At 40.4% G+C, this 23,617-nt stretch overlaps 1 protein-coding gene across 2 annotated transcripts; it reads right to left on the bottom strand.

Moving 5' to 3' along the window:
- Positions 1-57: 57 nt before the first annotated feature.
- On the bottom strand, positions 58-22,311 carry kdm5c (lysine demethylase 5C). 2 transcript variants are annotated; one of them, XM_011477479.2, is made up of 29 exons: positions 21,938-22,311; positions 20,140-20,287; positions 18,861-18,938; positions 18,648-18,770; positions 18,389-18,559; positions 18,079-18,213; positions 15,087-15,143; positions 12,864-12,987; positions 12,374-12,642; positions 12,075-12,233; positions 11,832-11,951; positions 11,582-11,740; positions 10,823-11,004; positions 10,536-10,698; positions 10,338-10,457; positions 9,082-9,276; positions 6,049-6,230; positions 5,844-5,968; positions 5,576-5,723; positions 5,408-5,498; positions 3,582-3,964; positions 3,355-3,493; positions 3,104-3,283; positions 2,894-3,022; positions 2,072-2,818; positions 1,905-1,947; positions 1,618-1,817; positions 1,036-1,227; positions 58-957 (listed from the first exon to the last, which is right to left on the bottom strand). In XM_011477479.2, the coding sequence occupies exons 2-29, from the start codon at positions 20,281-20,283 to the stop codon at positions 949-951; spliced, it is 4,767 nt and encodes a 1,588-aa protein (XP_011475781.1). In that variant the 5' UTR covers positions 20,284-20,287; positions 21,938-22,311; the 3' UTR covers positions 58-948. The 2 variants fall into 2 exon arrangements, with proteins under 2 accessions (XP_011475781.1, XP_011475783.1); XM_011477481.2 differs by lacking the exon at positions 15,087-15,143.
- Positions 22,312-23,617: the final 1,306 nt, after the last annotated feature.

Here is a 23,617-nt window from a genome sequence, read left to right on the forward strand (position 1 = left end):
ACTCACTGCCATGTGGCAGCTCGTCAGCGGGGAGAAATAACCACACCGAGTGTCCTAAACAATTCTAAACTTTTATTTTGCCTAACAAGAGTGAAAAGAAATGAAAGGCAACATCAAAAAATGAAAGTTTATACAGAAACTCACGACAACTGTGTGTCTGTAGTATCAACAATAATAATAATAATATAATCCTTTAAACCAGTAAACAAAAAGAATTGAAAGTGAGTTACAGTGAAGATACTTTAATATGCAAAGAGGAATGAGAGGAGTCAAAAGGAGAGAAATGAGGCCGAGAAATCCAGATGATTTTTGGGAAAGTAGCACCAAAAACATCAAATCGGTGAGACATGTTTTTCTTTAACACTTCCCAAACTTTAAGGGGTTTTTTACTGAAAATGCATGTCCTCTCGAAAACAGCTCTAAACACAATTTAATACAAAAAAACAAAAGTGTAACCATGTTGTCTCAGGGCAGAGTCCTCATCCTCCTTTAGGTTGCTCTGTGTGACAATTCAAGTCCACAAACGTGTCTAAAGAAACCCATAGCTTATAAGAGTTGAGATGAAGTGAAGCTGCGGCCAACGGTCCACACACAGGCTTCAGGTCAACTAGCATTTAAACACAGCTGGGAATACGCATGAGCCACCAGAGACGACTAACAAACACATCCTCGTCAGTCCAACAGTCTTCTTGAAAGGATCCGTGGGAAGAGGAGGAGGAGAAAGAGGTTTGGCTAAGACGGTAAGAGAAATCATAAGAGATACTGATGAGTTAATAATGGAGTGTAGCAGGTGAGACACTGTCGTTAGTGTCAGGCCATGAGGATGTTGGGAGTTATGGAGGGAAGGGGATGTCCTGCATCGTTTTCTATTTGACACCGTCCGCTGGCACAGAGAAACTCAGCCCCCTCTGGTTTTTCTGACTAGACGGAGCTCCAGCCTGAAGTGCATCATAAAATCTGCCAAAAACAGACATAGTGATGACTACAGCAGAACATTTGAGTGGAGATTCATGGACCGGCGGAGAAAAGCGTCACCTCTGGATGGCACTGGACCCACATCTGCGCAGAGGCAGAGGGGTGCTGGAGAGGACAGGCCTTCTTTGACTTGGAGACATCCAGTGAGCGCTCTCCTGATCCTTCACCACTGCCACCTCTGTTGCCCTTCCTCTTCCTCTTGGAGTCCTTGGCTCGTCCGTGGCTCGTCCGCCTCTGCTCCTCAACCTCAATCTAAGGGAAAATGGAGTTTAGATGTGGGAGATGCGGCTACAAATGTGTGAAGACAGGGACAAAGTCTAGACAATTTATGCCTGCGATGTGATCCAGACCAGCCAAGCAAAATGTGGTCCACCTTAAAGCAGAGACCCTGCTAAGGATTTAAATAGCAATCCTGCAGAAAGAGATCCTGAAAAATCTGGGAAATGCCCTGGTGGTGAAAGTGCTTTAAAATGTATAAAAACCAACAGCTTTTCTTGTTTAAAATGTGTTTTAGAATATCCTGAACATGCAGCTGTGTAGTGCAGAGTAAAAAGTAAATGTCAACAGTTGGTAGTGCTAATTTAACCAAAATCAACTGAGCTTCCTAATAAGTAAAACAGGCGTGTGCTTTGTTCTCCTGACCTGGATGAGCGTGTGCAGAGTGTCTGTGGGAGGCTCTGAAGCAGCCTGCAGAACCCTGTGGATGGTGTTTGTCTGGTCCAAGGAGACCTCCAGAAGGTCTCCTTCCAGCTGCAGCTCCTCCAACCTGACCTTGGTGGCTGCAGAAAGCTGCACCACTTTGCCTTTGAGTGAAGGCAGCAGGGGCAACAGAGACCCTGCATCTGAGGGGAGGAGAGTCAAAGGTCACTTCAGGTCTGTGAGCTGCAAACCTCCAGAAAATAACTGCTTCTGTTTAATTCTGTTCTTACCTGTAACATTTGACATCTTGTTGATACCGTTTTCATACCCAGCCTAGCAAAACATAAGCAATACTTTGAGAATTTTTATTAAAAAATTCCTCAATCAATTATGAATCAACAGGGTTTTCCCGGGATGTTAGAGTTTTAATTAAAAATGCATCAGGACTGTCATTTACCTGAGTACCATTGCTGTCTGTTTTCTTTTGAGGAGAGTTATCCTTAGTGAGATCAATCACCCCGTCCTCTCCCTCTCCTCCTTCAGAGTCTGATAAAACGATGACTGAATCCCTTTCCGGCTCCTTCTCTGCATCTTCCTCTTTCTTTACGTCGTGCTGCAGAGTTTCTCTGAGTTCTTGCAGCTTCTCCAGAGCCTGCTGCACCTCTGGCGTCTCCAGCGCATCCTTGGCTCGGCCCTGCCATGTGATGGCTCTCTCGGTGAGACACTGCAAGGCTTCTCCCTCGGGCAGGCGCACGGGTAACCTCTGCAGGGCTACCAGCAGAGCCAGGATAGTCTCTAGGCGCGGCCGCCGCGACCGCTGGCACTGAGGACACAGGAAGCGCGTGTCCCAGTCCCACCAGCACAGGGGGTTAGCTGTCGGTTCTGAGGGCAGTGGGGAGGGAACAGGAACACAACCACCGTGGAACCACTCCTTGCACAGATGGCAGCGGAGCTGAGGAGCACGAGGCGGGCCGGCGCACACACACACAGTCTGAGGAACGGCGGTAGGACAGCCCTGGTTACAGTCGCCGTTCTGTTTGACGGGGTTCTGAGAGAGGACAGACGCGTCTGTCTCATCGGCTCCACCCCGCCTCTTGTTCTCCCAGGAACTTGAGGTGATTAGTCCAGATTTGCACAGGTTTGCTTTCTGTAACCTCAGCAGGGCCTCCTTCTCCCGGTGCTCCCCTTCTTTGAAAGCAATCACCTGAAAGAACGATGTACAGCTGTAGCATAGAACACAAGCGGCCATGACAACAGCAAAAGTTTTGATTGTTCTCACAATAGCTGCAGGATCCCTCAGGGCCTGAGCGGAGAGCCCCAGAGTGTTGGTATCGGAGTCCTCCAGCAGATCATCCGACGACTCTGCTTCATTCTGATTTTCCCTCCTTTTTGCACACGGACATAACACCTGCGGGGATTTCCAAAAGAGCTTTCAATATCAAGTCTAACGTGAAACATTGAAGTTTAAATGAGGTTTCCGTCAAAGCACCTCGAGCAGAGAGTGCGGACTGCTCTTCTTCAGGAAGGTTTTGGTGGCCTTGTCTCTCCAGGAGTGGGCGCTGGCCACCTGCAGTTCCAGCTGCCTCAGCTCCTCCATGAAGACGGGTAGGTCCCGGCCAATAGCTACAAGCCCCTCCAGATCATCCAGACACGGGTAATGCTCCCCGTTCTAGAGAAGTACATGCTTTTTTCAAATACGAGTTATATCTAAAGAAGTAACAAAAGAATAAAAATTTTCACCTGGATCTCCTCCAAGTCTGTAACCCAGGCCCGAGCACGGGTCAGGCAGCTCTGCAGAGCCAGAATGTTGGGGAGGGTGACGGGAATGAGCTGAGCCTCATTTACTATTGCCTCCAGAGTGGAGAGAGGATGCTTCTGCCTAAATGAGCAAACACAAATTTCATTCCTTCTAATAATCCTAAACAATCTGAGAAACTGCAAACAGCAGCTTCTAACATCTGCTTCACCTTTGCTCCAGGCAGATTTGCGCTTTCTCCTCCCACCGTTCAGCTATTGTGAGCAACTCCTGAAGCTCCGCCATGGCCGTCTCCACAGACACACTCTGGGGCACATTGCAGCCCGCCTCCATGAGGTTCCTCAGCACCTCCAGCGTCACTTCCTGCCTCTCCCCTCCTTCTGTGCCGAGGGTGCGCCTCACCTCTGCCAGCCAGTGGCCTTGCTCCTTCAGGCCCTGAAGCAAATCACACTCCGGCACCACTACCGGAAGTGTGCTTCCTTCGTTCAGCAGAGTCTGCAACTGCTCAGGTGGAGGGGAATCCTTCCTCCAGTCTTTGTCACTAAGCAGCACTTGTGCCCGTTTCTGGTACTCCTCCACCGTCTGCAGAACCGCCTGGAAAATCAACAAAAACAGAGAAGCGTCAGCATGAGGAGCACTTTCAGAGAAAAGGAATTCTTTCTGTAGGAGTCGTTTGTACCGAAAAAGTATGAGGAAAAAAAAAAAAAGATTTAAAACTGTGCACCGGCTCAGACCTGAACGATATGACTCACCATAACATAGAAATCAAATTTGAACCTTAAAAAACAAGTCCCTTCTAAAAGCCTCTGCAGTGGTTACATTTTCATCTAAACTGGAGATTATCTTTGTTTATTTGGGAATGTTTAAAAAATGAAAGCTATTCTGACAAAACCAATATAACCCTTTCACTAGGGATGTCTGATCCCATCACATGACCAGAAATCGGGCCCGATTGTGTAGTTTCAGACGCGATCAAAATTGAATGTTGCATCCTGATCAGGGATAGGAAATGTAGTTTATTCTCAATATTACAATTTGTGCTTGATATGTTTTTATAGCTCATTGTTAAGTCTGCACATCATGACAGGATCACAATATTTTATTGCAGTAAAACGCAGCAGAAGCACTAGTTTGAGCAGGAAGCACGCAAAAACACTTCAGTAAAGTGAGCGAGATCTTCACAGATTTATACTTCTAGGATCAATAATTATTTATAGATGTTTAAAATTGACAGCAAGTGTCTCCATTGGTTTGTCTTAACATACACAATGACCTTAGAAGGCAATGAGGATTGCTCTCATGCTGTTGACAGACAGAAGGCAGCGAGACGGCTGCTAAGGGACCGTCTTTAAAGTGAAACCTCCAGGAAGAAGTGATTAAAAAAAAATAATAATAATGTCTCAAAAACAACCAAAACTAATCAAAGGCTACACTGATGAGCTTGTCATGAATACTTATATTTATGCAACAACGACAACTTTATAAGAAAACTAATGTTACATTTTATAGAATTCTTTAATGGAGATATGAATCGCATATGATTAAAAATGTTCAATAGTTTAAAAATAAAGTCCCCAAACTTTCTTACATAAGTAATTATAACCTACCTTTACTAGTTAATAGTTAACCTTTTTTTTCTAGTTGAAAGTTGCACTTTTTTTTTAACTTGCTTGTTCAAGCTACTTCACAGAAGTGCTCCTTTTAAGTGTGAAATGGTGAAAGAAGGTTAATATAACAAATCGGTGGGAAACGGGATCTTTTTATTCTGCATTAGGTTGTGTTTTAATGTGTTGAATCGGATCAGGCCCAAAAAACCTCATTGAGACATCTCTTCTTTTCACTCCATCACTTTGATGGTCAATAAAACTGAAACCATCAGATTTGATTCTAGTCTGGTTGAATGCAGCTTCTAAGATTATTGCATTTTTCTTCCACGTGTCAGCTATATCCTTGTTGTACCCAACAGAAAAAACAAAACTTCAATCCCAATGTTTATTTACTGACTCCCCCTTCTGCAGAGTTTGGGTTGGCTCTTACCTGCACTTCTTCAAACTGGTCCATTACACAGGGCAGGTTCTGCATCGTTTCCACCAAGGACTTCAACTCAGCAAAGGTCACCTTCCTTTCACTGAAGACAGCAACACGTCAGGGTTATGTCGTTTTTGCATTGAAGTTTGTGTGAAAACTAAAAACAAGTGACCTCACCTGGTTTTTAAACCGCAGATGAGCTCTGCACTTTTCTGTCGACAGCTTCCTATGTCTTTAAAAACGGTGTTTAGTTTCCTGAGGAGTTCGTTGTCAGGAAACTTCTTCTCTGCTGCCTCCAGCATTAGCTTGTCCAGGTCTTCAATGTCTGAAATTATTCAAGCATTTTATTGGATTAGCATAATTTACCAAGTGAAATCCCTTTTTCCCCCCAACAAAAGACAGAAATCTGTAACGTTTATAGAAAGCAATAATAGTGAATTCTGACCGATCTTGCTTCCATCCTCCTGTTCAAGAGCCTCTTTTACTCTGTTGGCCCAGGAATCAAAGGACTCTGACCTGACTTTTAACCGATGCAACATGGCCAACAGCTCATCCAGAGTGTATCTGTACCTGAGGGCAGAATGAAAAAATGAGTACGGTTTAAGTTGGTGCAGAAATGCAAATGAAAGAAGCAAAATCCAGACCAATACCTGAGGTAGAGTTTTTCAGTGGGGCAGTTGCACAAGTCCTGAGTATGGTAGAGACACACGAGCTGCTCGGGGCAGTTCGAGCAGGCCAGAGCAGAGAGAAAGCATGTGGTCTTACATTTATCACACTGTCTCTCATCATCAGGCAGCAGCTCAAAAGCCTCCCGCTCTGCCTCTGTAATGCCCTGAAAGACGGATAAAGGTTTTAAGAAAGAATCTAAATTAAAAAATAAAACTTTTAGTGATGTGGTAAAATAAATCACTGGTTTAAACATCAATAAACAAGAGAGAAGCATCGATAAACAGAGCTGCGACTGTGTGGGATTTTTTATCACCGCGGTGATGAACCAGCAGGGGGCGCGGTGTCACGGTTAACCAAAACACTAATTCTTGGCAGAAACAATAAAGTGTGATGATGATGCAGCAGCATGACGGGGTGAAGGAGACGCTTTAATGTGGCAAAGATGCTAGGTTTACATATCAGTCTGCACCGCACCGCTGCAGCCACGCCTTCTCACACACACGGAAGTCAACTGGTAAAGGTCATCGCCACGACCTTGCTCTTTTTTCAGAGTTGTACAGATCACTCTGATCGATCAGGTCGCTAAACTAGAATCTATTACTGGGAGGTTCTGCAGAACTTTGGCCCGCTTTGCCGATAGCATTTTAGCCGATGCTAAGTGCATTAGCGCTGTGAAGCTGAAGTGCTTCACTCAGTCTTATCTGAGCCCGCTGAAAAGCATCGCAATCCGCGTTTTTATGTAATTAACAGCAACATGGCTCAGAGTTTCAGTTTGGTATTGATTCCCAAGTAAAAACGAAGTAGGCCATGTCTTATAACAACGAAAAGAGCTGCCTCTAGCTGAGGTCTTCCTGTTGTTTTGTGTGGTGCTGCTCAAAGAGGCTCTTTGTGCTCTGCTGCCAACTAGAGGTCAGCATTTTGAATCAATACAAATATCCACAAATAAACTATCGCGATATATTGCAGAATCAATTTTTTCTAACACCCTAGTTAGTACTGTGGCGACCTGGGGGTTAGCCCCACCTATAGCCTCTAAGACTCATGGGAAGTGTGAAATCTTGTGTGTTGAATCCTTCACCATCACAGAGAGCTGTGAAGAGAAGTAACGTTCATGTTACACTGTTGATGTGTGTTCATATTAAAATAATTTACATGCAGGAACAGAGACTGAGCAATCTGTTTCTCTGTCTTCTCTCTCTCAGACTGTTTGAGGGCGTGTGGAGTATGGGGCAAGGTCAGCCAACGCAGCTAGTTAAATGGCAGCTCGGCTCTCCTTTCCCTGCTACCATTGACAATTGCGTATGCGGAAAAATAAAGAAAAAACGTACCGAAACGATACAGAAGTGAACCGAACCAAAACTGTCGTACCGAAACGGTTCGGTTCAACTACGTGCATCGTTACACCCCTATTAACTACATGAAAAAGTTCTAATAAAATTCATGCTTTTGGTATTTTTAACATGTTCTTCTTAAATTTTTCTCATGATATATAAAAGAATTTAAGAATTAAACTGCATTCCTAAGTATCTCTTTATTTAAATAAAAAAAACTAAAATTTCTGAAACAGCAAGAGAAACGGGTGAACCAAAGTCTCCCTGCTCTGCTCCATTCTGATGCATTCACCTGCAGACAAATAGATCCATGAATGTCTTTGTTTTCCTCGCCTGAGCTGGAATCTGGATCTAAACTGTACGGCTGAAAAGCTCTGATTTTGTTTGCCATTTTTGTCGCACCAGTCATGTTAGGTTGTAATTGTGAGGGGCTGTAAGCCCGTGGGACAGAGTGTAACCAGAGATTCCATGAAATGTCAGTAGAAGGTTACTCCAGTCCAAACATTCCCACCCACAACTCAGAGGTAATGAACTGCCGCTCTACAGAAACTATGTCCAAGAAAACGACAGTTTAAAAAAACATTTGGCTAAAAACTAAAAAATCATGGTTAAAAGACAACTGGGAAGGCTTTGAAAATGAATAAAAATATAGCTAGAGTTGGACTTTAAATTGCATCACTGAGCTGAAATTTCAGTTAAAAAAAACTTAAAGTCTCGTGATTAGTGCAGAGCAGATCCAGAATCTTTTCATACGTTTGTCCTGAATTAAAATATTCTTTGACAGCAGCAGCTTTTTTTGGGTCAGCAGTAACATTCATGTTTTTGTTTTGAGGTGCTACATGTCTAATAACTGTTAATATGATGGACATACGTCATCATCCAATCAGCTATGTCCCATAATACCTACTTTTCCTGTTTTTTCTTTGTGTCATCTCTAAAATTTTATTTCTGAAAATTACTTTTGTTTCCTGGAACATTTCATTTTGTTTTTTGTTCTTGTTTTTTTTTTTTAAATAGCTATAGTTCCTGGAATTTTGTTTTAATTTCTAAAACTTAATTTTGATTTTATAATATTTTCGTTTTGCTTTCCTAATTGTTGTGATCGTTCTGCTGTTTTTGCATCGAGTCATTTGTTGTCGCGATTTGAACTTCAGGGCCACCGTAGATGATCCTTAAACATACACCGTTCCAACCAGTGGATTTTTCAAGCACACTGTTAAAAAATCCAGTCGCCCATGTGACCAAATTGGTCAGACCCTCGAGCCCTGATAACGGAAAAACAAAAATGTGAGCCTCAGTTTAAGGTGTGTGAGAAGAAAAACAAGTAAAAGGTTCAAAATGAAGACATCCTGTCATCATCTTTGGCTGTGAGGATATGTAATTCTGTTAGATTTGTAAAGTATAGGTGCTGTCAGAACCAGCTAGTGTAGAATTACCCAACCATCCCATCTTGACCTCAGTGCAACCTGAAGCTGTGTTTTCTGTACCGCAGAAGTGGGTAATCAAAAGCTATAAAAATATGTTTTAGAGGAGTTCCACCCAGCAGAGGAGAAGGGTGTTACTCGCTCCACCAATGAACCGATGTGGCTAAAAAGGAAACGCCTAAAAACTTTATTTTTTAAGTAATTTGACCTAAATAAATACAGGAAATGACTTTGTAAATGAATAAAATGTTTGTCTCACCCTTTCCATCAGATTCTTGCGAAGTTTCCTCTCCTCTTGAACAATAATAAACATCTCCCGGTGTGTGGCTGCAGCCAGGTTCAGGTCGAGTTTCTCAGGGCTAGCAGCCATTTTGCAGGTTAGCTCCTCGTGGGAGAAAACACAATACCTCCTGAGACGGCGGTAGTGCTCAATACAGGAACGGCCAGCAGGGAGCTATGAAAAGAAAAAGGAATTTAGTGGGAGAATTTTGAAAGCTTTGATCCTTGGAAAGAAACATACATTTTATCCACTTCAAAATAAAAAAGAAACTAGAAAATTAGGATTGTTTAAGCTGATAACAAGTAGCAACAGTACACAGTACAAATGTAATGCATGGGTTTTGAAGAAAAGGGTGTGGCTAAAAGTCTTCATTAGTGATATAAAGGGCCGTACACTCCGGGACGAATATCGGCGCATGTTATTTGCCAGCGTTTTTCAACACTTTCTTTGTGTTCACACCCAAGCGATTTCCATTGACGATGAGCCGAGTGAACATGCAAATTCATTCCCTGACATTAGATGGCGCTTAATGTAAACAGAAATACTCCTATACACAAGGTGGCGCTGCGCAACTTTACTCTTCTTAAAGTCGCTTTTCACTCAGAAGAAGAGAGCAAGTATTTACGCGCTTGTCAGAATCAAACAAAGAAAACATGAATATTTCCAGCACCAGTAGCTCTAGCTCCAGTTCCAGAGATGAAGAAATTATTGTTCTGTAGAATTATGAAAGACGCCGGAATAGACGCCGATTTTGGGTACATCCCATAGTTACGAGAAGAGAAGAACATGGGGAGTTTTATCGACTGGTACAAGAGCTGAAAATGTATCATGAGCGTTTTCGGGGATATTACAGAATGTCCGTCAGTGAGTTGCATCTTCATCTTATTTCTTCGCGGCAGTGTAGATGCTACTTGGCGTATATCTTCGCCGTTACGCATTTGTGCTCAGCAAGACAGTTTTGTGTTTGAGCGCCCCCAAGTTGTGTTTTACTGTAACTTCAGAAGCCCTAGAAACGTGTGTAAAAGCGCCATTCTCATTGGTCGTATAGTTTTTGATGCAGCGCGTCAAACCAAAAAAAATCGAACCCAATGCGTTTTTAAAAAAATGACGCTTTTTCGCGTCGGTGTGCACACTCACATTGGTGCCCTTTCTTTAGTCACGAGGCGTTAAATTTCAGCAAATATCGCAAGCGAAATTCGTCCCGGTGTGAACAGGTCTTAAACGTGCAAACATACCCAATCTGCAGTGCAGAAGTTCACCGCTTCAGCAAAGTTATATCCCTGATTGAAGCCACTGTGGTAGGCTCTGGGGAAGGTGATCACGAACTCTCCGGCACACTGGTTGGTACGAACAACCTGCCAAAAGAAAAAAAAAGACAAATGTTAAAGGGAGCATGTTCATTTATTTGATGCCGTGGCGGCTTAGAAACTGACCGGTACTCCGTGAGCCATCAGAATGTTAGGATTCATGATGGTGACAAGTTGATGCAGGAGGTCAGGCTGGAACTCAAACAGCTCTGGCGTCAGCTTCTTCATAACTTCCTCGAGTCGCTCCGCTGCTACAGACGGAACGCCATACCAAGTCTTGGGTTCTCCCCTGGAGAGGATAAAAACGAGAACCAGACATGAAAGGGGGAGGTTAAAGGTTTCTATTCAAACTACTTATTTTTGGAATATAATGCATAATTTTCACCACATAGTACACGTAATAACGTGCGTACCAGTGCAGGTAATTAATGGAGTAGCTCCAGTGGTCCTCTATGTGCCAGCAGAAGGCTGAGAAGACCATGCCCACATAAAGCCATGGGACCTTCATCCCAGAGATGTCTCCATTGATATGGCACAGTAGGGACTGCTCAAGCACAGGCATCACATTCAGGTTCCAACCGCAGCGTGCGTATTCCTGAGACAACAGCACAAAACAGAGCCACTGTAAAACACACATTCTGATTTATTAAAGATCCGTGTTGATTTTTTTAATAAAACTTTTTTTTAGACTAGTTCCAATGACTGCAGCTGTTTTAGTGATTTGTAAAATAAAAAAGCCACAGGCCACTCCAATGTCAGAAACAAGGCTTTCAATTCACCACTTATTTACAGTCCACATTTAAAGTCCCACTCCAATCATCTTTTGGTTATGACTATGCCGTTTTTAGGAAAAATTTAAAAACTGTCGTTTTCTAGCACATGTATTCTGCAGAGCGGCAGTAGTTGGCATGGAGTAAGCCCACTACCACTGCCCGTCATCCATCAGCTTATGCACTCTCCCACTAGCTTACAGCCCCTCACACCCAAACCTAACTTTACAGCTGCGACAAAAATGGCGAGCAGTTTTGTACAGTTTTGAACCAGATGCCAGCTCAGACAAAGAAAAAAATATTTATGTACAGTGTAATTTCTACACTACAACAAAGAAGCTTTTTTAAACAGCATTTTTTCATCTGACCCTTATTTACAACAATTTAAATAAATAAACATACCTCCTCTTCCTCTGTGAGGATCTTCTTCCCATTGTTCATGGGGAAGCCGCTGCCAAACTCTTTGGAGTGGATATCTGCTCCGTACTCCACAGTCACATCTTCCTCGATGCTGCTGACTAATCTCCAGAACTCTCTCTCCACGAGCTCAGGGGGAACCATCTACACAGACAGCAGGACAGTGGGAGATCATTTTCCCGGTGTTTTATCACATGTGCCGTGTCATAAACAGTCCATTTCCTGGAGCACTCACATGGACAGGCATGTTGAAGTAGTCGGCTTTGAAGGAATCCGCCATCTCCCCGAAGCTCTGCAGCGTGTACTCCCTTGTCGCCTGTTCAAAACCGAACGCTTCCGTCGGTTTCTTGCACTCCTCCAAACGCAAACAGGACAGGGAATAAATAAATACCAAAGTGTGCATTGTTGGCAGAAGATTTAAATAAAAAAAAATAAAGGTTAAAGTAAAATAAAAACACTTGCAAGTGTTTTGTCTTACTTCTGCCACACACTTAGGACATCTCCAGTTGCTTTTAGGAGGATCAGCCAGAGGAGGCAGAAGACAGTAAGTATGGAAGTTGTCATCACAGCCGTAACACATGAGCAGTTTATCGTCGTCGTCTCCCCGTCCGCACATCCGACACACGTAGGAATCCACCTGTGAGTGATAGACGCCATGAATTCTGCCCACTTCACAAATACAGACAATCACTGAACAAATAAAGTCCTTTAATCCCAAACACAAACGACTGTTTGTTTTGTTTTTCAGTTTTAGAGAATGCTACATGCTGTACTTACACTCTGTGGGTTGTTGGGGTTGCGTCTAAGCCTCATGGTCATTTTGGTGCAAGGCCCTTCCATGTGTTCTCTCTTCCCTTCACTCTTTTTGTCCACCTCCTCTTTTAGCTCCTCTTTCTTCACTATGACAGTAGGGGGAGGCGGTGGGGGGTTGTACGCACTCCCATTATTTTGCCCCTGTTCGGGCTCCAGTGGCTCAGACTTGACTGGGTTTTCTCCTGCTGGAGGGGAGGCGTTGTCCTTGATGGTCAGTGTTTGAGGAAGTTCGTCTACATTGAGAGAGAGAAGCACTAAGCTCTAGGAGTAAACACCTCAATGCACAGCAGAGCAAGTTAGAGGGATGGTTACACTCTAAATGCCAACATTAGAAAACAAACACCCTTGATTTGTTTCTTAGTTTTAAGCAAAGCTACATTGGGGAACTTCCTCTTTTTCTAGTTGTGTATTTAAAATAAGAATATATTGCCATAAGCTCAAAACCACGACTCGCCTTTCTTTCTGATGCTTTTGTCCCTTGCCACGAGTCCAAGTCCCATCATCTTTGGCCCTGCGCCGTAAATCTGTAACTTCTTCAGCTCTGGGTTCTTCTCGATGTCCTCCTCGGTTGGTTCAGGCTACAGAAGAATGACAATCTTTAGTCAGGAACTAATGACTGAAAATAGTCTCAAAAGCACAGAGAGCAAAGCGACAGTTTAAGCCAAGCTAAGAGCAAACCGTTTAAGCATTAGAGCACAACAGTTCCACCAAAGGAAGGAATTAGACTAAGCTTGTCAGTAGCAGAAAATGATCCCGTCACAGTGACAGAAGAAAGTTAAACCCACCACCAGAAAACAGTCTCTGAAAATGCAAGCAAAGTTAAAGGAAAGAGAGTTAAAGGCTCAAATTTCTATGATTAGTTAAGAATTTCACCATCAATTCTTAACATTTGAACTTTGATTTGCAGGGGGGGCTGTCACAAAAACGATGATCAACACAGAAATCCACCTGGCTCCATCTGTGCCAATGGTGAAATGACAGCTATAGATTGAATCTAAACTTAAGGAAATCTTACAAATGTTAAAGCTAAATAGTGTATCCATTTTAAAGTCATCTGCATTTTTCAGTGTCACGTTTTTTGAACTCCAAAACATCTAACGTCTGAACATCATAATAAGACATTTTGAGGACTAAACATTAAGCTGAAGTCTGAATACTGGCAAAAAATAAATAAATGTGACCCTTGAAAAATCTTCAACTGCTATACTTTTGAACACAATTTTGTTTCAATTCTTCAATTTAATTTTTTCTTGGCTGAAAATTTGTTTTTCTGTTGATGTTTCCTATTCTGTCCAATGAAGATTAGTGGAGAAAAAATATATACATTAGTCTAACATTAAACATTAAAAAAAAAAAAAACGTTATTTCCAAGTGAAGTAAAAAATATGGGTTTTCAAAGAACAAAGCTTTTCTAATGTTGCTGAATTACTTTATTTTATTGTTAAATACACATAGAACCTTCTCCTTATGTGTAAAAAAAAGATTAATAAAGAGTTCTTCAAATCAAGTCTTTCCATTTTCTTGTAAGATTAAATTTTCCAAATATAAAGTAATAAACAATAAGGAAATCACATGTTAGCTGGTAACCAGTTATTAAATGAGCAAATTTTGAAAATAAAAAAGTGATACACTCAAAGACAACAGAAATATAAAAAAAGATTTTTAGTTTAGCCCAAATTCTGAGCTGGAGCTTCCAACTCAAACTACAGAAAGTTTTTTTTTTAGCAATTAGAAAATTTAGTTATAACTTTGACCTGGATTCATGCACACAAAGTATAAAGACGTGAAGTCAAAGCCCTTTGGATCCCAATGTCACTCAACTAACTAAAAAGCACAGAGGGTAACAATTGTTGGTATTGGTTTGGGTTGACTGGTATTGTTCCAATATTTTTTAGGTTAAGGAAGAGGCATGCCCAATTTCACACACTCATAGATGCAAGACAAAACATTTTCTGTGTACACAGAACATCATTTCTGCCACCAAAGCCTTTGTGATTGCAAGCAGCTGACATCAAAGCAGCAGATGAGAAGGAGGGTATGCTGGTGGGGGCAATCACTAAAGAATTTGGCTTCAAAACAAGCAAACCAGGAGTCTTGAAGGACAACAACTCAGTCACAGTTTAGCTCTAAACCTTTTTAGATACATCAAGACCATTAGTGTTGGAAAATTCAATGCTTTATGCTAAGTATTTGGTATTTCACAGTAAGTGCACTCAAAAGAGAACACATGCATCCACACTGTTAGCTGTTGCAGGTAAACAGAGCAAGCCAAGGCAGAAAAGATGAAGAAATGGACAGTCAGCCCGTTAAACCTGAGTAACAAGGCAACTAGCATCACAAAGAATGAGCTACAGGCCAAACAACAAAACTGGACAAACCAGTCTGCCAATTTGCTTGTTATTTGTTGATTGGGTTGTTACAAAGAGAAGAAGACAGACCAGGAAACGTGGCAATGATCCATTTTGTTTTAAGAACTTCCCCACATGTATCAGTGCTCTGTAAAGCAACATGCCCACCACAGTTCTGAGACTGCTAGATAGCATGTTAGCCAAAGGTTGTTAATCAAAAGAAAAAGGACAAACACAAATGACTTTAAAGGAGGGTGTGGAGGTCTAAGAACAGCACAACGGAGGAAAGTGGGGGCGGAAAGTGAGCTCATAAGCCCAGGAGGCAGTACCGCAGAGATGAGCTGAGAGCCAGTGGTGAGAGGATGGGGGGCCAGATCCTCTGGACCCTGCAAAAGGAGACAATAACAGCAACAATAAACTAAGACAAGAGGAAAACAGAGATGAGGGGGAGGAAGGGGGAGACTTGAAAGATCAGCCAGTATGAGTCCAGCAGTGGATTTGTCCTCAACGCTTTAGTTTAAACTTCAACATATCTGAGACACAGCTACTTTATTAATACAGCCGGAGTGTTTAGTGGCAAAATAGTCACAGATCAAATTTAAAATGTAAACAGGTGTCTTTGGAGCCATAAAAGGAATTTGCTTTAAGCCAATGACCTGTTTTGACATTTTGAAAAATTTCCAATGTCTAAAACTCGGCAACCAAAGCAATGCAAATGAATCTCAACTACAGCCAGTGGGCAGGCGATGAAAAGGTTGTCTGGATGCAGTCCCTTCCACTGAGGTGACTGAATCATCTTAAAGTGTACGGTAGACCAAAAAACCTGAAAGGAGCCTCTTTGTTACTAGACAAACTGACACCCCCGTCAAAACTGTTGTAGAGTGACATCAGCCTGGGCATTTCTTAAACACGCAGGCTGACATTTTAGCATTAAAAGTCCTTTGTCCACCAACCAAATGAGATGTGGGGTAACGTGTCTTCCTTTAGTATTGATTCTATTCACTCTGAAAACCAGGATGTTGTTGAGGCTCTGTGTCAACCGATAATGTTTGGTTTGGAGTAAATATTTACATGCAGGGGTTGAAAATGCTGCTCGAAAACGTCAAGTACTGACATTTCTGTCAAACATGGACGGACGGGTGTCCGCACTTACATGCAGTTAATAACACTATACTAAACCCACAATTTGCCACAAATATTTTGTTACTGTTAAATTGAGATCTATGCTGCAACTATCATGACATTCTACCTCCCTGTTATTGAGCCAAGAACAGCTCAGCTGTCATGCATTACAGGAAAAAGCGCGTCTGCTTCGAAACAGAAGTTGCTCTTAAAGTCCCACTCCGCTCATCTTTTGATGTATTGTAAAATCATTCCCAGTGGTCTTTTTAATATGATTATGGCATTTTTAGACATCATTTGAAAAAAAACAAAAAACTGCAGTATTTCATAAGAAATTCAACTCTAGGTTCAAGGCAGGACTGTTGGTGTGAAACCAACCCTTTCCTCTCCCCATTGCTGAGAGCTCTCTGTTTACATGCTCCCAGCCCCTCACACCTCCAAACTTAACATTGGAGGTGCAATCAAACTGGCGAGCAATATTGGGGCTATCTACCCATGTGCCAGCTCGGTCGAGGAATACGTAGATGTACATGAATCTAGTCCCATTCATCAGAAGAAGGCGGAGCAGGGAGCTTGAGCCTCACCCACTGTAGTTTCTTTTCAAAAAATAAAGTCTTTTCAAACTGCTTTATTTTTGTTAGCTTTGATTGACAACGATTTCACTACAGAGATACTCGGCAGAGCTATTTTCAGCGTCATTTTCTTAATATATGTCCGTCATAAGACAAAAATGCCATAAAAATATTTTTAAAACTCCGTTTTCATTGGAGTGGGTCTGTAAAGATTTGACCAAATTTGGGACAAAATAGCTAAATCTAAATGCTGATGACACGAGTGTTCAATTGCTCTTCCAGAATATGACGTGTAAACTATGGATGGTGAAAGCGGGTCGTAACTTTTTAATTTGAATCCAAGCTGGGTTTTATTTTGATGGGGGGGGAATCCTTGTACAGTAAATGAATTTTGTCTACTAAAGAATTATTTTATGACATGTCAAAGCATAAGTAAAAATCGGGTGGTATTGCAGAAAGAAAAATACCTCATTGAAGGAAATAAACCCACAGAACAAGCCTTAATTCTGCTAACAGAAACTGTTATCATTTAAGGCTTGTTTAAAACAGTTTTCCATTTGCTGATGGAAAAGAGAGAAAGAAGCAGATTGCAGATATTCCATGAAGCACAGAGACGCAGACGCAGCAGCAGCAGAATAATGCAAAGCAAGATGACCAAACAGAAAATAATCAAGCTGGGATGTTTCCTGAATGCACCGTCACACGTTTCAGACACCAATATGCAAATGATGTGCAACGGCGCAATGAAAATGACAGAAAACAGCTGAAGTGTGGCGCACTCTGAATTTGATGTCAAACACTGGTTTTGTAAACAAGTGGTGAAATCATTTTGTTGATTATTTATGTCTGATCAGTTTATTAGGCCACAAATTGAATGATAACAGAAGATAACAGGGCTTCAGTTTTCTGTGTAAACTATGCCAACCAGATGTAAAACAAATGATATTATAAATGTTTAAATAAAAAAATGGAAAACCTAACAGTGTTATTTTTTCCACATACTAGATGATGGGAACCAACCTTAAAAAAAATTAATAAAAACAAGTATTCATACCAAAGAACTATTCCTTATTAGAGCTAAAGGTCAAAACAAACAACATTTTCTAAAGCTCTGTAAGCAAATAATATGGAAGCCTAAAGCATAAATTATTCAGTCTTTAAAGAAACAACCTGATCTGCATGTTTGACCCCTCCTATAAGCTTTCTCTCATCTTCTCCAGCTTATCAGTAATGTCACCAATACTAACCAAACAAACATGGCTTCATTATAAACAAACAAAACATTGTCTTGATGTTGCAACAAGCAATTAATGTTTAACAAATCCAGGCATTAATATGAGTGATACAGATTCAAGAAGGAAACCATTGCTGACCACAACAACCCGAGTTTACAACCATTACTACAACACCAATGCAGACACAGTATTTTTAGTCAAAATGGCATTACGCTAATCAAAATTATCCTCCAATAAACAGCTTTTAAACCTTCATTGTATCCAACAACATGTGTTTGGAAACATGGCCCAGAAATGTCTATTTTACTCATGGAAATCCAGTAGAGAGTGTGGTTGCTGGTCACAGAGGTATGCAAATGTATTGAATGATAAAAAGATACACTGGGACTCACATCAGGCTGGCATCGGTTAGCTCTGCGTCCATAACTGCTTATTTTGGACGGCTGCACCGACTGTCGCAGCGGGATAGAGTGAGGCTTGTACTCCTTATCCACGTCTTCTCCATCATAGTGCTTTGGCTTGCAAGGCTAGAAATAATGCATAAATAAATAAGTAACCTTACATGAAGGCATTCCCTTGTTTGACTGAAAAGGTGCAGAAATAACACAATCCCGGGGTTCAAAACTTTCTTCTTTGGCTTATTTTCTAAAGTTCTATAATAACTAATCAATCGTGTACAAGACAATATAGCGAGTGCATTACCAGAAGGCAAGACCCGGACTGGAACATTTCATATGGATAGACAATCCTCTCGTAGTGCGAGCGCAACAGGGAGCCGATGTTCTTGCCTGGGGGGTAACCAAGCCTTTGGGCAATTCGAGCCCAGCGCCGGTCTTTGCAGACCATCTCGAAACCCCCCTCATCCGTCACAATCTACAATACAAACATTTGTTTCAGCTTTAGAAACCAAAAGAAAGATACGATTTTAATATTTAAGAAAAACAAAGTCAACTATACCCACTTTTGACAGGCTGAACAGATCAAGAATGCGCCTTTCAATATGTGGGATTTTTAAGGAAGATCCTTGAATCTCCCAAAATCTGGCAATTCGGTCCAAATAGTTGAGCTTCACTCTGGTTTCAGCCTAACATGAAATGAGGAAACCCTACATTAGGATAAGCTCTCCCATAATGCAGAATGACAATGAACTGAATGGGAAGACAGAGGAACACACCTCCAACTCATTGAGCCTCTGGACACGGGGCGTAAAGCGAAAGCTATCAAGTTCTACTGAAAATGGTGGCTGCCAGTCCTGCAAGACAGTAGAGACATTAAACATGGAAGACAGCAGTGAAGCCAAAAGTAATTCAACTTGTGGATCCCATCCAACAATGGCTTTAGAGTGGTGACAGATCATCATGTTAAAATTAACCAAAGCCTGACCCTACTTAGACCACTTTCAACACATTAATAGAAAGAAAAAAAAAACTCTTTACTATCAGTAAAAATGACATTTTTGGAGAAAACCTTTGTCAGCAATAGTAGTGTAATGAATAACTGTTCAGAAATCAGGTTGAACTAGATGAGCACTGCATAGAATAAAGGACAAGAAGGTACAAATGTGGAAGTAAGTATTTACAGTCACATAATTCTATTTGTATTTTCAATCAAAATGAAACTATTTTTCTTCCTCTTTGTGTCAGACGGTTCAAGCTTCCACATCTTTCATGAATCTTTATTTATAATGCACACCTCGTCGGGCATTATTCCTTAGAAATATGTTAAACAGGAAGCCAGAAGGCGCCTTTTGATATAATGATGACAAACATCTCACTTAAATAGCTATAGTTGTTAAAACATGTTGATAATTGGAAAAAAAAAAAAGTTACTTAAAGCCAATTAAGAAGGCACATCTAGATTTTAAATAAACTTTTTTATGTGTAGATTTGGAGGAAATGTGGTTATGGAATTCCAATAGAGATGATAAATTTGGGTATTAAAGCAGTGTTATTAACTACACTCTATATGTTATTCAAGAGAATTTTAAACAATACTAAAGACATAAGAGTCATGAAAAGTCCCCAGCAGTTATGTGATCACAGACTAGATTATTTGTGGTGGGCATTAATGTCACATGTTAAAATGGGTGCTAATAAAGATTTTTTATTTCAATGATTCTGTAGATGTTAGACTACTTTTTCAATGTTGTATGATTTAACTCCTATTTTATTATTAAGAATTACAAATTATGAAATTCATACGCGACTGCCAACATTGAACTGTACTGAAAATGTAAGCTTCATGTACGGCTGTATTTATTTTCCAGAGGTTTTTCATACTATTTAATAATGTGAATATAACATAAAAGAAAATTTAATTGTCCTAAAAAAACTATCTACATGTTATTCCACATTTTTGGTCAACCAATCAAAAATGTGATATTTCACATTTAGAACCAAATCATTTCTGCAAAACATTGTAAAAACAAAACCAAAAACCAAAGGGATATTTACTGGTGGAGGTCGGATCTTGCAAATTCCAGACTTCTCCGCAATTGGCCGTATCTTGGCGATGTAGCCCAAGGGATCCTTAAACTCCTCCCATGACGGTTCAAAAACTGGACACTCCGGAGGAGGAATAAATTCCTCCGCATCCATTTCCCTGACAATGGGAAGAACCAAAATTCATACAAGGTGCATACAAGGGAGCATTTGTGACTGACAAACAGATACAGTTGCTATTTGAAACACATAACAGATGCTTGAGTTTGTTTCAAGACAAAAAGGAGCGATTATTTGGTTACCAAGATTTTTGCAAACGTTACAAAACAAACTAATAAATAGGGACACTTCAAAATGATGAACAGAGAAAATCTTTAAGCTCACATTTTCTCAAAGTACATTAAATATTAAAGTAGATTTACTTGATCCCATCAATCATCATTATTCAGATTATGAAATCTCTCAAATCAACGGCCTAAATTTGCAATTTGGTAAACTAAATAGGTACTGCTCCAAACCTAGGAAGTTAAACCACAATTTCTACATGTTGCCCACAAAAATGCATACTTGATATATTCGCACAATCGTTCAAAGATTATTTAAAAAGACACAAGGGTGGCTTTATGTTTTCAAGTGACCCCTCCCCCAACATGACACGCAGCATAACAAACCTCTAGTAAATCAAGGCCTCGCAAAGCTAGTTTCCTGTGAAGCTAAAAAGGCCTGACACTAATGTTTCCTAACACAAACCCTTTACATTTATGATTCCTAAATAAAAAGAAAAACTTAAGCCTGATGAGGATCTATTAGCTTTTGTTTCAGAAGTGTAGTTGTAAAGCTAAACAGAGCACTTGGACTGCAAGACCACACCAAAACAAAAGGCCAACCTGGGTTCAACACGGAATCCTGTCTGAAATATTCGCCATCCCAGGCAGATCCAATCACAAATAGACCGATGTCACGTTATTTAACAATCTAGATTTCACAATTATTACATTAAATACACAAAAGTAACTTTCTTAAACAACTTCCAGTATCGCAGTTTCATAAAAATATATATCTTTTTTTTATGTTGGACAATCATGTAGGGGGGGAAATGTGATTAAAATGCCATTTAATCTTCAAACATCAATGACATAACAAACCCATCTAATTTTCACAGGCCTTCGGACGAACAATAGCGTGTAGTCAATGAACCTTGAGGTATTAAGGCCATCCAGACTTCCTTATTAAGAACGGACCTAGAACCTGGAAATACACATCAATATCATAGACAGTCTTATTTAAAAGAGCATTTTAAGATGCCTTTTTTCTCTTTGGTTGACACTGTTGGCTAAACTTGGGAGAAGTGACGTAAAGCCTACCCTTACCTTTGGCGACAGCCGAAACACAAGAAAGAAAAAAAGCCCCTAATTAAGTTAAAGGTTAAGCTAAGGCATCTAAGTGCATTTATTAGCTGCCAAAAATGATTACTAGACTAGCTGTGTCTATAATAAAGCTACGACAAGCAATAATGCGGCTTACAGCTAATGTTAGCACAAACGACAAAGGCCTCCACTTTTTTTTCTCCCTCAGAACCGTCCCAGTGCCTTCCACGGGTTTACGCAGCTAGCATCACTCTGCTAACACAGTGCCTGTGTGGGCGAGGAATCCGAATTATCACTTCTAACACCTTACCTACACGCTAAACTTAATAATACCGACGCTAACAACCTAACAAACAAAGTGGGTCAAGTATTTATACTCAAACGCTGTAACTTAATTCACGATAATAAAAAAAAAATTGCCATGATGTATTCCAGTAACTAACCCAAAGACACCTGGATGTCCCGGGGTCTGATAAAGACTGCAGTCGCTCTCCTTCCTCTGTTGTTGTGATGTCTAGTAGATGGCTAACCAGCTGTGCTGGGCTCAGTCGGCTAGCTACCGCGGCTAGCAAAATTGTTCAGCTTCCGCTCTCCATGTACTGCGCTCTAGCAATCACACGGGTTCGGTTTTCTAATTTCTGGCGTTTGTTTGATGTCAAACGAAGGTCTCACACTTTTCAATAATGTCTTGATTAATGATTTCCGATCAACATCGTTTCATCACTCCTTTCAGGCCATTCCAATCTTCCTTGATGATGAGACGCCATCTTAGTTTTTCTCACGACCGAAGTACACCCTCATTTCTTCAGGCGTTTACGAACTGAAAGTAGTGCCCGATTACGCAAAAAGAAATGGTGTCATTTATTACAGGCACATCATCCGCGGAGGTCATCGAGTGTTAACTGTAATATGGTCTTCTAACAAACCTCAATTATAACTTGTTTTTTCTATTCTTTTTTCTTACTGTATTTCTATTGTTATTGGACAACAACAATGATAATAATAATATTAAAAAATAAATAAAAATGGTACAGTCTGTACAGTAAAACAAAAAAGTCTGTATTATTTTTTGTCTCCTAATTGTTGTTTTACTTAAATTTAAAATTGGTAATTGTAGGACGGACAAAAAAGAGATAATTCAGTGATCTAAAATGTATTTATTACCAAAGAAAAAAAATGAAATACATTTTAAATATAAACAAAAATGTTATTTAAAAACAACCGCTATGCTTAATCCCCAAAAAGCCTTGAAAATACCAGGTTGTAAAAAATTGCTCTGGGGAAATAAATCTAAAACTATTTCACATTTGTTGTCTTTCATCATAAGACACATTTAAAAACAAAAAAATCTTTGATGATGTTATGTTGGCAAACATGTTTTCATTTTGTTATCACAAAATAAAAACAGATTTAATATAGATGAGTACTTGTGTTGTTGCTTGCTTTAATGGAATAAGATCCACTAGAAAAGAATCCTTTCGTGAGCATGTACCGGTACATTTTTCCTACCTTGGATTAAAAGCTGTTGGCTATAATATAGTTTGTTAACCTTGGTTGCAAATGAACACATGCAAATTGTTTCAAAAATGTGTCCTAGTGTTGTCATGGTAGTGTGTTCACATTTAGTTTAGTCTTGGTCCAAAATACAAGGATATAGACACATTTAAGGAGTAGAATCGTTTTAATAAATATGAACATATTCATGCAGGAATTTTAAAAGTATGAGAAGATAGGAATAGGAAGCAAAATATTCTTTATTTAAGCCTAAATTATTTCGAAATTCTTGTTGTAACCTTCTAAACTATATTTTATAAGCAACTCGTACTTTATAGGAGTCCCTGGATGATTATTAAATTTAAACAAGCATTTAAGTGCATTTTCTTAAGTACACATGATTCAACATATATGTACTTTTATGTTCTCTTTTTTTGGCATCCATGTAATTTTCTAACTAGTATCTGTCTGCATGTTCCTCCTGTGCATTCTTTGACTTTTTAAGTATCCAGTAACTCACCTCCTACATACAGTATATAGTTTTAATTTAGCTTATTTCTTTTTCTCAAATTCCACTTTTAGTGGAGAAATTGTGCTTTAGACTGAAACAAAATACATGCACACAATGG

The sequence above is a fragment of the Oryzias latipes genome, chromosome 7, assembly GCF_002234675.1.
Source record: "Oryzias latipes chromosome 7, ASM223467v1".
NCBI lineage: Eukaryota > Metazoa > Chordata > Actinopteri > Beloniformes > Adrianichthyidae > Oryzias > Oryzias latipes.